Below are 12985 nucleotides of genomic sequence, written 5' to 3' on the forward strand. Positions count from 1 at the left end.
AGCCTAACTCATTCATTCACTCTCTGAAAAATGTCTGTTTCTGTTCACATAATAAGCGCCCTTGGCATGTAGAATTAATGTCATGTCATTCAGTGTTGAGTCAACATGTTTTACTCGAATTAACATTCACAGGATTTTCCCAGAACAAACATGTCCAGACTTGAGTCTTGACACAAACCCACTCCTCCCCCTGCACCTCCACCTCCCCCTGAAACACAACAGAATATAAACTGTGTTCGGGTTGACCAGCCGCATACTGCAAGCAAACCAGGGCACCAGGGATATAGACTCAGAACGACAATAGAAAGACAAAATGCTGGGTAGCATTGTTGTTCTGTTGGCCTGGTTGGGCTGCTTGTCACTGGGGTCTGTGCGGGGCCAGAGGGGTGATCTGGACATCGGGGCGGCGTTGGATGACCTCAGAGCTAAATTACAAGGTTTGAAAGACTTGGAGGCTCGACTGAACCACACAGAGAAGGAACTGGAGGGACAGAAAGCCAAAGTGGACAGACTGGAGAAAGAAAACGAGGGTATGTTATTTTCAGTGTTGATTGAAACAGGTGACCTTTATCGTTAGAAGAAAAATAACAATCAAAATGTTATGTCGACAGGATAATATACTTGATGATTCTGCACGGACATTGGTTCATCGTTTTCTCTCTTCCTTGCGATTGCAGAAATCACACTTCGACTCAACACTACAGAGGATGAAGTTGAAAAGCTGAGAAACAGTGGCACTAAAAGTGAGCTTTCGCGTCGCCTTCCGCTGTGTGTTTGGGAATCCCTGCACCTGAAATGCAGCGGACTTGAGAATGCATGTGAACCTCAGTATTGTGTAAACGTGTTGCTTGTGTGTTCTCAGAGGTTCCGCAGGTGGCTTTCTCTGCGTCTTTGTCCAACTTCGGGGAGATCTATAAAGGGCCGTGCAGCGACACGACCCTCGTCTTCAAAAGAGTTTTCTCAAACATAGGCAACGGTTATGACCAACAGACAGGTATGGTCATATTATTAGAACGTCTTTATGTGGGTGTGTCTGAAATAGAGATGAAGAGGGAATGCATCTCATTATCTGTATTCAATCAGCTAGCATTAGCTTATTTCTGTTTTGTAATCAGCTAAGTTTAGCTTGTAGCTAGCATTAGTTAGTTTTTGCATACAATCAGCTAGCAATAGCCTGTTTCTCACTTTAAGTTCCTCTCCCTGACTCGCCAGGTTTCTTCAAAGCGCCAGTGGAGGGCCTGTACTACTTTACCTTTAGCACCTTCGGCTACAACACCCACCTGATCGGCGCCGTCTTGGTGAAAGGTGGGGTTCGCGTGGTGTCCACCTACGACCACGTGTCCTCGGACTCTAGTGACGGAGGAAGCAACGCGGTGGTGCTCGAGCTGAAGGCAGACGAGAAGGTCTCAGTGGAACTGTGGCAGAACGCCAGAGTGTTCGACAACATGAACGGACACACTACCTTCAGCGGATTTCTGCTGTACCCATTGGGAGACAGGAAGTAGGAAGGGAAGTGACCTAAGGGTAAAAATGAGAACCCCTCGCTAGGAACTAAGAATCCATCCACCACATAACAGTATTTACTACTTTTAAAGAGATGATTATCATCAAAATTTTCTCATTGTCTTGCATTCATACTTTACTAATAAAATAAAAAATATGTCAGAAAAGATGGTCATTTTTCCAAACTATGATAATTGATGAACATATGATAAATGATTTAAAATAATTTAAGTGAAACATCACTCTCCATCGAGTTGTGTGGCTTGAGGCATCAAGTGTTCAAAGACCCTACAAACTACCTGTTTATAAGGCTTGTTACTCTGTCTTACCTATAAGATGTCTTCGTTATTAATGTGTGGACTAATACATGATACAGTAGATGCTAATCAGTATTAAATAGAGAAGATTCGTTGTTCTGTCCAAAGTACTGCAGCTTTAGTGAAGCAAATCCTTTTAATTCAGGATATAAATTGAATTCATAGTAGAAGATTATATAATGTTTCAGAAAAATCACCGTCACAGTCTTAGATGTTGGGGCAGGTGGAGAACACAGGCTCGTATGTCAGTGTTAGGTCCAGGCATATTGCCCATGTTCTCCCAGCGCTGGCTGCTGGGATCGTAGCGGTGCACCAGCTTGGCCTCCCTGTAGTCCTCCTGGCAGTACCCTCCCAGCACGTACAGCTTCCCCTCCAGGACTGCTGAGGCTGGGCCAACGTGAGGGACGGTCAGGGGGGAGATGGAGCTCCAGGAGTCCCTCGCAGGGTCGTACACCTCACAGGACAGCTGGCTGGCGTAGAATCTCTGAAAATGACACACCCCTCCGACCACGTAGAGGTGGCGACCCAGAACCTCCATGCAGTGCAGGGCCCTGTCCAGGATCATGTCGGCCAGGCAGGTGGTTCCCCTCTCTGGGTGGTAGAGGAACATGGACACCAGACACTGGTAGCGGCAGTCGAAGCCTCCTGAGATGAAGATCTCATCGTCCAGCACTGAGGCTGCGAAGCCACTCAGAGCCTGGTGCAACTGTCTGGAGAAGCTGGAGAAGAGGGAGGTTAGGAGCTAGTGGAGGAGAAAAGATGGGATTTCATAACAGACAATAAGGAACAAGGAGAGATAATATTGTATACCTACACATACCTCTAGATGTCACTGAAGTACCATCTGTATAATTCCCAGTAAACTACTACTTTATACAGTATACAGGAACACACACACAAAACATTGAAAATGTGGAAATGTCAGATTATTATTCACACCCTCCACTCCAAATCTCCCTCCCCAACCACCACACACCACCTCACCACACTCCTCCCGACACCTTCAGACCTCACACACCTCCACCCACCACACACACACCTGACACCACACACACTTCTCAACCCAGACACACACACAGACACAGACACACACAGACAAACCTCCAGGCGTCTGACTCGGGGCTGTAGACTTCCACCGTGTCCATGTTGGCGCTGATATCTCTGTCTCCTCCAATGGCATAGAGTTTCTCTCCTCTAACCACCAATGAGAAGTTACTCCTATGATTCTGCATGTCGGCAAGCCTCTGCCAACTGCCTTGTTGTGGGTCATACCTGTATGAGTGCGTTTATGAAAGAACAAGGTCAATAAAAGAAAGTTTTTGTTTAGTTTTAATAAACTATCTTTTAGTTTGCTCTTGTATGTTATCATTGACTGTACAGATAGAGTATAGAGTAGTTTATTTGGATGATTCCCCTTTACCTGTAAGCTGATTTCAGTGTGTCGTCTTTAGCATAGAATTCACACCCCCCGACCACATACAGCTGCCCCCCCAACACCGCCACCCCATGTCTTAACCTCGCCTTTTCAGGCATCTCTCCCAGAACCCTCCACTCCACCTCCTTCACCAGCCCTGTGCCGCTGCGTAGTGAGTTGGCGAACCACAGCTCTTTACTGGGAACACGTCTACCCGTGTCCAGGTCCAGCTGGTCCCCGCCCACCAGAACCAGGGCTTCTCTGGGCTTCCGGACCCGATACTGGTTCTGGCTCCCAGGCAGACTGATACTGAACTCCCTCAGGGCTGACCCATAGAGTTTCACCTCCTCCTCCCCACCTCCTCCTTCACCTCCACCTCCTCCGCTGCTGCACTCCATCCGCAGGTTGACTGCCCGCACCTCCCTGAACTCCCGGAAGGTCATGAGGGGGAATCGCACCCCGGTCATCAGCTCTCTTGCCTGGGGTAGCCTGGCCTCCTGATCGGCCTGCACCCACGACACCACCGCTCGGAAGACCCACAGCTCCGAAGGAGCACAGAGTCCGTCTCTCCGCAGGAAGTCAAGGAGCTTCTCCGCAGGTAGATCCAGGAACTTGGCGGTGGACGCCACGTCCAGGAAGTTCCTCAGGACAAAGTCATCAGCCTCCTCCAGGAGCTCCCTCATCCCGTAGGCCTCAGCGAAAGACGCCACGTCCAGGCAGGATTGGGCGTCCATTTCCTGCTGCAGGAAGTTGAGACACAGCGAAAGGGCGGCCTGGAATTGTAACTGGAGGGCGGTGCAGCTGATCTCAAAGACACGCCCCCAGCTGAGGGGGAGGGACCCGTTATAGGAGTAACCAATCAGGATCTCCAGCTCGGATGCTGCCAGGAAGGGGAGAGTCACACAGTACTGCTGGGATTCTTTCATCCCACTGGTGAACATTGCTCTGAAATAAGCACTACTGGCAGCCAGGACAACTCTGTGAGCTAGCAGGAGGAAATACAATTTTATTTGTTTTAGATTCATCTTCATTACATGGTAAGACTCCGTAAGTACTTCTTGTTTCACACTTTAGTGAAACTATCGAAATTGTACCTACCATAAAATGGAGTCCCAACCACATCCAGAACTACATCACAGCCTACTCTCTGTGTCCACAGCTGTCTGATGGACTGAAGACTGATCTCCATCTGTTCTCCAGCTGAGATCTCCCTCTCCTCTGTCTTCTTCTGTTCTCCTATCTTCATCTTCTCCTCTTCCTCTCTACAGAGCTCCAGAACTCTGGGAACTCCCAGTACTTGAGCTGCAGTCTGGATCTGGACCAGATTGCCTGTGTTCAGAGCTGCTATGACCCCACTGTAGGCAAACTCCAGCACCCCCGCCAGCCCTACATGGTCCACCCCACAACCCAGAACCATCGACACCTGTTTCTGTCTGTTCATGTTAACAGATCCTCCCCTCTTCTCCCACTCTGCATCCCCGTCCTGCAGACTGTGGTAGACCAGGGAGCTGACAGCAGCCAGGACAGGGGAGTGGACCTGGAAGCTCAGCCCATCCTCAGTGCTCAGAGTCAGGTCAGTGAGCAGAGAGGAGTCCCTGAACTCCTCCAAGGTGTGGAACAGCTCTCTTGCGTATGTGTCTTGGCTGTACGTGGAGACGTTCTCCTCCTCTTCTGAACCTTCTCCTTTCTCATTCCACTGCTCCTCCTCCTCCTCCTCTGTTCCCTCCCGGCTCGATGTGCGGATGTTCTTCTTCTTCATCTTTCTTCCTTCCTCGCCGTCCCTCCGTCTCAAACCCATCCTGGTGTCGTTGTAGGCAACGATCCTCCTCAGCTCTGGGTCCTCCTCCGCTACCCTCTCTCCTCTCTCCTTCATCGCTCTTCTTCTTTGCTCCTTCTCTCCCCTCCAGCGTTCCTCCCATTCCTCGGGTAGGCGTCCTTGTGTCATCTCCATGGTTACTGCTCCGTCAATGTGAGCTCTTTGCCTGGAAAAATCCCTTTCGCTCGTAGAGGGTCTCTTATTTACATGTCATCCTCTAAGGCTTTTATGTCTTTCTCTGATGTTTCTACTCAAGGTTTGCCTGCCTGCCTGCCTGCCTGCCTGCCTGCCTGCCTGCCTGCCTGCCTGCCTGCCTGCCTGCCTGCCTGCCTGCCTGCCTGCCTGTCTGTCTGTCTGTCTGTCTGTCTGTCTTCCTGCCTGCCTGCCTGCCTGCCTGCCTGCCTGCCTGCCTGCCTGCCTGCCTGCCTGCCTGCCTGCCTGCCTGTCTGTCTGTCTGTCTGTCTGTCTGTCTGTCTTCCTGCCTGTCTGTCTGTCTGTCTGTCTGTCTGTATTCCTGTCTGTATTCCTGTCTGTATTCCTGTCTGTCTGTCTGTCTGTCTGTCTGTCTGTCTGTATTCCTGTCTGTCTGTCTGTCTGTCTGTCTGTCTGTCTGTCTGCCTGTCAGCATCTCAGAGGGGGCATCAGATAAACATTGACATCAACAAGTAGCTATTTTTAGGTACTGGGTCACAGGGGTTCTGTTTCAGTCAGAACTCCGGCCTGTATGACAGTAAACTGCTTGCAGCGACTGAAGCGGCTACTGCATGGCTTCTTCACTAGCTTCTTTTCAGGCTTCTACGTTACCTATTTGACATTAACAACTAAACATGTAAAGGTTTCATGTGGTAAGCCTTAATCATTCACACACTATTGTCACCAGCATGTCTTTCCAACAAACAAATGACTAGAAGAAATCCTGTGTTCTGCTCCTCTCTTTGACCAACCGTCTCTGGAGGAGGGGATCCCTCACTAAATTGCTCCTCCCAAGGTTTCTTCCATTTTTTCTCCTCTGGGAGTTTTTCTGGGAGTTTTTCCTTGTCTTCCTTGAGGGTTTAGCTTGGTTGAGGGGCAGTTCTATGGGCGTATGTGAAGCCCTCTGTGACATGCTTGCGTGTAAAAAGCGCTATACAATATTTTTGATTTGATTTGAAAGAATGAAGAAAGGGAAAAACAGTTAATCAGAGGTTGAGTGTAATGTGAGTGTGACAGTTTGATGGATGATGTCCTGCTTATCCAGCTTCCATGCTGAGCTGAGGGACCTGAGTGTGATGCTGGTGCAGCTGCAGGCCACTGTGGGGAAGCAGAGATTCAGTCTGGCACTTCCAGTACAGGATTCAGATTCAGTCTGGCACTTCCAGTACAGGATTCAGATTCAGTCTGACACTTCCAGTACAGGATTCAGATTTAGTCTGGCACTTCTGCTACAAGATTCAGATTTAGTCTGGCACTTCTGCTACAAGATTCAGATTCAGTCTGGCACTTCCAGTACAGGATTCAGATTCAGTCTGACACTTCCAGTACAGGATTCAGATTTAGTCTGGCACTTCTGCTACAAGATTCAGATTCAGTCTGGAACTTCCAGTACAAGATTCAGTCAAGTACTACTTCATACTATTGTAGAATAGAATCATATATATAGATATTTTCTGTATAGATAGAAGTTCTCTCAACAACCCCCCCCCCCCAAAAAAAACCCTGCACAAAAGAATAATTTGAAGTACAATTATTGTATTTATTTCACAGAAAATGTGCAGAAACACAACATGTAAAGTAGGCTTTGCTGTTTGTTTAAAGTGGTTACATCTCGACAAGTGCATATATATATATAATCTATAATGATGTAAATGCCACTGCCACTTATATAGTTTAGTATCTGAAATATTAAAAAACTAAAGACAAACAACAGTATTTATAAAACACTCCTTGTAGAATACCAGAAAAAAATTTAATAACAAAATCATTCTTACAAACTATGTTGTCTCAGGTAAATGCCAAGCTTTGAATACATTGAGCTCGTCCCCAATACTTTCCATACGCAACATGCAAACTGGGGTTGATGTAGATTTATTTCTGAGTTTCGGATAAACAATCAGGATCATTAGCATTTTTCTGTTAAATTAAAGTGCCAAAAAAATCCCTCTAATTCCAATGGTGCATGAAACTTCACTGGTTAATTTAATGAGGTAATTGTCTTAGATGTGCCGGCAGGGAAAGCACACATGCTTGTAAAGCGAAGCTGGGTCCAGGCATACCTCCCATGTTCTCCCAGAGCTGGCTGCTGGGATCGTAGCGGTGCACCAGCTTGGACTCCCTGTTGTCCTCCTGGCAGTACCCTCCCAGCACGTACAGCTTCCCCTCCAGGACTGCCGAGGCTGGGCCAACGTGAGGGACGGTCAGGGGGGAGATGGAGCTCCAGGAATCCCTCGCAGGGTCGTACACCTCACAGGACAGCTGGTCAAAGTAGCCCCTCTGGGTGTCAGCGGAGATGCCACCTGTGACGTACAGGCGGCCATTGAGGGTCTCCATGCAGTGAAAGGCCCGGGCTTGGATCATGTCAGTCAGGTAGGTGGTTCCTCTCTCTGGGTGGTAGAGGAACATGGACACTTGACACTCATAGTTGCAGTTGAAGCCTCCTGAGATGAAGATCTGGCCGTCCAGCACTGAGGCAGAGTGGCCGCTCAAGGCCCTGTCCAGAGGTTTGCAGGAGCTGAAAGGAAGGTAGGTTATGTTTTTAATGCAAACTTAAAATACTTAAAGTCACAATATTTGTAATTGTGACTATTTAACATTTATTTGGCTGTCCATCTCCGATTGCCCTAAAACCCCTATACAAACAAGGTTTTTATTTCATCAAGAACCATTTCCTCAAACCAATGTGTCAAAAAGTTCCCCTTCCATCTCACCTCCAGGAGTCTGTCTTTGGGCAGTAGCGCTCCACCCTGTCCAAGTTAGCCTGGTATTCAAAGTCTCCTCCTATGGCATATATCAAACCATCCACAGCAACCACAGAGAAGGAGCACCTTGGCTCCTGCATGTCGGCCAGCTTCTGCCATTCGTTTGTAGCTGGGTCATACCTGATGAGAGTCAGAATTGAAGAAACAATAATGAGACAAAGCTGATGTCAATGAAAGTTTGAACTTCAAAGATGAAGCCTTTGATTGTTCAGCTCACCGCCAGACTGAGCTCAGGGCGTCCGATCTGTTCCAGAACTTCCTGCCTCCGACCACGTACAACTTCCCCTCCAGAACCACCACCTCATGACTAACCCTGGGTGTCTCTGGCATCTCTCCCAGCTTCCTCCACTCCACACTCTTCACAATGCCAATGTGGTTCCTCAGGGAATTACCAAACCACAACTCTTGGCTAGGAATATGTACCTGTGTATCCTCACAGAAATGGTTTCCACCTACCAAGACCAATGTCTCTGTGGGTATGTAGATCCTGTAATGGTTATCTGAGGCAAAGCGATAAGACCAGAATTTTTTCAGAAATGTTTTCAAGAGATAAACAGAGTTGCAATCAGTCCATATCTTCATGGCTTTGATCTCTTTAAAGTCTGTGAAGGTCATTAAAGGGAACTGAACAGTTTTTAGCAGCTCTCTAATCAGTCTATGACTGGTCATGGGATTGACCTCGATCCAGGACACCACTGCCTTAAATACAACAAGTTCAGAAGACACACAGAGGTAGAGGCTTCTTAGGAACTTACGAAGCTTTTTAAAGGGCAAGTCTCGGAACTTCTCTGTGACTGAGACCTTATTGAAGTTCTGTAGGACAAAGTTGTCGGCTGTTTGGAGAAGATCCGCCATCCCAAACTCCTCAGCGAAGGACGCCACGTCCAAGCAGGAGTGGACGCCTATTTCCTGTTGCAAGAAGTCGATGCACAGTGAGAAGGCGGCCTGGAACTGTAGCCGAAGGGCGGTGCAGCCGACCTCAAAGACACAGTCCCAATTGAGAGAAAGTGACCCACTGTGCGAGCAACCAATCAGGATCTCCAGCTCGGATGCCACCAGGAAGGGGAGAGTTACACAGTACTGCTGGGATTCTTTCATCCCACTGGTGAACATTGCTCTGAAATAAGCACTACTGGCAGCCAGGACAACTCTGTGAGCTAGCAGAAGGAAATGCACAATGATTTATTTCTGGTTCGTCTCAGCTAAATGTGCTCAATTTGCATAATACTCCATATACAGTTTTCACCACTACATGTAGATGAAGAAGAAATGATACATACCATAAAAAGAAGTTCCATCCACCCCCAGTATGACATCACAGCCTACTCTCTGTGTCCACAGCTGTCTGATGGACTGAAGACTGATCTCCATCTGTTCTCCAGCTGAGATCTTCCTCTCCTCTGTCTTCTTCTGTCCTCCTATCTTCATCTTCTCCTCTTCCTCTCTACAGAGCTCCAGAACTCTGGGAACTCCCAGTACTTGAGCTGCAGTCTGGATCTGGATCACATTGCCTGTGTTCAGAGCTGCTATGACCCCAGTGTAGGCAAACTCCAGCACCCCCACCAGCCCTACACGGTCCACCCCAGAACCCAGAACTATCAACACCTCTCTCTGTGTGTCACCATCAACAGATCCTCCCCTCTTCTCCCACTTTGCATCCCCGTCCTGCAGACTGTGGTGGACCAGGGAGCTGACAGCAGCCAGGACAGGGGAGTGGACCTGGAATCTCAGCCCATCCTCAGTGCTCAGAGTCAGGTCAGTGAGCAGAGAGGAGTCCCTGAAACCCTCCAAGGTCTGGAACAGCTCTCTAGCGTACGTTTGTCTACCATACACTTTTCTCATGCTTATGTCATCTCCATGGTTACTGCTCCAACAATGCATCACTCCGTCCCTTCGAGCTTTTTTCCTGATTAAACCCTCTGGAAAAAATCCCTTTCACTCATAGAGGGTCTCTTATTTACATTTCATCCCCAAGGGCTCATCTGTCTTTCTGTCTGTCAAAGATGCTTCTATCCTCGGTTGGTCAGTCTGTCTGTCTGTCTGTTTGTCTTAGTGCGCCACAGCATCTCAGAGGGGTCATCCGACATCCGACAACAAGCAGCTAATCTTAGGTGCTGGGTCACAGGGGTTTTGTTTCAGTCAGAACTCCGGCCTGTATGACATTAAACTGCATGCGATTCAAAAGGCTCAATGTGAGTCAGCAATAAGTGAGGTCATGTGGTTTGAATAACAGTAGACCAGTGTAGTTTCAGCGCTATAACAGGTGCTAAAGCTGTGTGCTGCTGGAAAACCCTGTTAGTCCATTGGTAGATTGCCAGCAACTGGACTCTATAAGCCTTAAGTCTAAAGGCCTACACGTTTCCCATCAGAGTTATAAAAGAAATGTGGTAGATAATCTTTGTTTTTAACATGCACTTCGTCAATCATCTGTCTGCACGCTGAAATACATAAACTAAAAAACAAACTGAAGATCAAACAATTTGGTCCGACGTTATCAGACGCGTGCAGTGTTTACAACAGTGCCGTTATCTAGTATAGAACATATCGTTGTGTGAAAAGGTTCAAATCAACTTTATGATTACCTTTGTTTTTGTTGTTGTGATGACCTTTGTTTTACCTCTGCAGTGGTATAATCAGGCTGTGGATGTTTAAAATCACCACGTAACCATGCATTAAACAGAATCTCTTTAATTCAACATTACATTTGACAGTGAGTTACCGCAACATCACACATTCACAAAGCTCAATCTCTATTACATAATTGTTATTTTTCAGCTGAAATGTAATACCACATAAAGGCTCAGTTTCCCCAGCAGACTAAAAACATTTGTCACGGGAGATCATGAATTGTGTTCTTTATTTAGGTGTAGTCTTAATCCATGTCTGGGAAACTGTCTGATAGTGTCTGAGTTTAATTGCCAATATCATTGATAAAACACAGGGCACCTTACTCAGTATCAGTTATGACCCTTGCTATTTATTATAAGTACACCCTCTCATTTAGGCAAGATAACAGATACCACAACGTGTATAAAATGGGTCTACAGTCTGAGTTAGAAAAGAGTTAGCGGAGGATTGTGGAACTGTCTGGTACAGCGTTCAACTGCAAAATGAAGAGAGCCAGTAACCTGAGTCACCTTCTGCTACTGCTGCTTCTGTGTGTGTCTGCCTCTCTGTCCGAGGACGGAGGAGGAGAGGTCAGTGAGAACGACATCACAGCAGAGCAGGCTCACCCACACCAGGCTGGTGAGGTGGAGGAACACGAGGTGGAGACTCCCAGCCGGGGAGAGGAGAGGACGACCACAATAAAAAACCAGCTGAGCTGTGAACTGCTGTGACCCTCCACACGGTGCTGAGAGAGCTGTGAGCCATGGGGGAGAGGCTGGAGACGGCTGTCAGAGCCCTGGAAGGCATGAAAGTGAAGATGGAAGCCAGCAAGAGCCAAGTGTCAACACTGAACACTACGGTGAATGAACTGAAGAGAATAAATCAAGGTAAACGATTAAAAAACCTTTTGGGGACATATATTGAAAATCAGCTTTACATCCAGTGGACCTTTTACTTTATCTGCTACAATATGATATCTAATGTTCCTATTTTCTTTTACATTTCCATAGAGAGACCTCACGTGGCATTTTCTGCAACACTGGGAGGGGGATAACATGTAAAAATTGGACCGATTAATAAAGATTATCGCCTAGTCTTCCGGCGTGTTCTCATAAACATTGGGAATTCCTACAATCCATCCTCAGGTAAATCACCTTGTAATTATACAGTATACAGTTGTTAATATGGTGGTCATCATAACACTTTATGGTTAATAAGGTTGTATATTTATGTATAAATATGTTTTATTCCCTTTCTCTGAAGGAATGTTTACTGCCCTAGTCAGAGGAATCTACCATTTTACGTTTACTGCTTTTGACTGGGATGTCACAGGAGGCAGTTTGACCAAAAATGGACAGAGAATTGTGTCTTGGTACGACAACGAAGGAAGTGCCAGGTCCTCGTCCAACAGCGCTACCCTCTTGATAGAAGTGGGAGAGCAGGTTAATGTAATACTTTGGAAAGGACTTCACATTAGTGATAATACCAACCATTACTCCTCATTCAGTGGTTTTCTACTCTTTCCCATGAAGGAAAACATGTGATTAGATAATACCAGAATGAGATGCCTATAATTTGATAGAAAACTTTCATTTGTGAAATGTTTGCCAGCTGTTCAACAATTGGTGCAACCAAATTGATGCAAAGAACCATTAGGCGAGCGATGAAGATTGTGGCCGACTCCTCCCACCCTGGACACACCCTGTTTCAGTCACTCCCCTCCGGCAGAAGGCTGCGGTCCATCAGGACCAATACTTCACGCCACAAGATGAGGTTTTTCCCTTCCACTGTTGGCCTCTTCAACAAGGCCAAGGGTCCATACTGACTTTAAATGACTTCCTGCTTAAAACACATTGCATTTACACAATTCTATCTTGTACATTTGTATCTTTTGTAATACTTGTATTTTTTGTATTCTCATATTGTAATTGGCAAATTATATTTTATGGCAACTTATATTTTATTTTATTGCACATTTTATTTAATTCTAATTCCACTTAGTACTGATAGTTTATGTACCCTTAGTATAGGAATCTACCATTTCACCTTTACTGCTTTTAACTGAGATATCGCTGGAGGCAGTTTGTGTCTTGGTACACAACAAGTAGGAAGTGCCAGGTCCTAGTCCAACAGCGCCACCCTCTGGTTAGAAGTGGGAGAGCAGGTTCATGTAATACTTTGGAAAGGACTTCAAATTACCAATAATGTCAACCACTACTCCTCATTCAGTGGTTTTCTACTCTTTCCCATGCAGAGAAATATTTGATTAGATAATGCCAGAGTATGAGATGCCTGTCATTTTGGCAACATTAAAGAACATGGTGAAATATTTGTCTGCTAATTTTCAATCATTGTTTTTGCTCTTCTCACCTCA

The 12985-nt window shown here is 46.5% G+C and overlaps 3 protein-coding genes and 1 long non-coding RNA gene across 12 annotated transcripts; 2 read left to right on the forward strand and 2 right to left on the reverse strand.

Annotated features, from left to right (window-relative positions):
- Window positions 1–64: 64 nt before the first annotated feature.
- Window positions 65–1661, forward strand: cbln11 (cerebellin 11). Its single transcript, XM_084691273.1, has 4 exons — window positions 65–530; window positions 678–743; window positions 863–994; window positions 1213–1661. Exons 1-4 carry the CDS (start codon window positions 314–316, stop codon window positions 1503–1505), a joined length of 708 nt encoding a protein of 235 aa, XP_084547399.1. The 5' UTR covers window positions 65–313; the 3' UTR covers window positions 1506–1661.
- Window positions 1662–1937: 276 nt separating this feature from the next.
- LOC146221870 (kelch-like protein 33) lies at window positions 1938–5191 on the reverse strand. 2 transcript variants are annotated; one of them, XM_084691249.1, is made up of 4 exons: window positions 4333–5191; window positions 3241–4114; window positions 2922–3092; window positions 1938–2539 (listed from the first exon to the last, which is right to left on the reverse strand). In XM_084691249.1, the coding sequence occupies exons 1-4, from the start codon at window positions 5183–5185 to the stop codon at window positions 2020–2022; spliced, it is 2418 nt and encodes an 805-aa protein (XP_084547375.1). In that variant the 5' UTR covers window positions 5186–5191; the 3' UTR covers window positions 1938–2019. The 2 variants fall into 2 exon arrangements, with proteins under 2 accessions (XP_084547375.1, XP_084547374.1); XM_084691248.1 differs by having other exon boundaries at window positions 3241–4219.
- On the forward strand, window positions 4183–12942 carry LOC146221871 (uncharacterized). 8 transcript variants are annotated; one of them, XR_014746721.1, is made up of 9 exons: window positions 4187–4271; window positions 4394–4591; window positions 4724–4807; window positions 5142–9543; window positions 9636–9759; window positions 10058–10714; window positions 11187–11498; window positions 11622–11756; window positions 11875–12942. It is a non-coding gene; the product is annotated as an uncharacterized LOC146221871 (long non-coding RNA). The 8 variants fall into 8 exon arrangements; XR_014746723.1 differs by having other exon boundaries at window positions 4188–4271; window positions 10630–10714; XR_014746719.1 differs by having other exon boundaries at window positions 4188–4271; window positions 5142–9195; window positions 9455–9543; window positions 9636–10714.
- LOC146221872 (kelch-like protein 33) lies at window positions 6974–9896 on the reverse strand. The gene is made up of 4 exons (XM_084691250.1): window positions 9285–9896; window positions 8222–9161; window positions 7954–8124; window positions 6974–7757 (listed from the first exon to the last, which is right to left on the reverse strand). The coding sequence occupies exons 1-4, from the start codon at window positions 9883–9885 to the stop codon at window positions 7226–7228; spliced, it is 2244 nt and encodes a 747-aa protein (XP_084547376.1). The 5' UTR covers window positions 9886–9896; the 3' UTR covers window positions 6974–7225.
- Window positions 12943–12985: the final 43 nt, after the last annotated feature.

This window comes from Hypomesus nipponensis, chromosome 25 (assembly GCF_054491055.1).
Source record: "Hypomesus nipponensis isolate SF chromosome 25, ASM5449105v1, whole genome shotgun sequence".
Lineage (NCBI taxonomy): Eukaryota > Metazoa > Chordata > Actinopteri > Osmeriformes > Osmeridae > Hypomesus > Hypomesus nipponensis.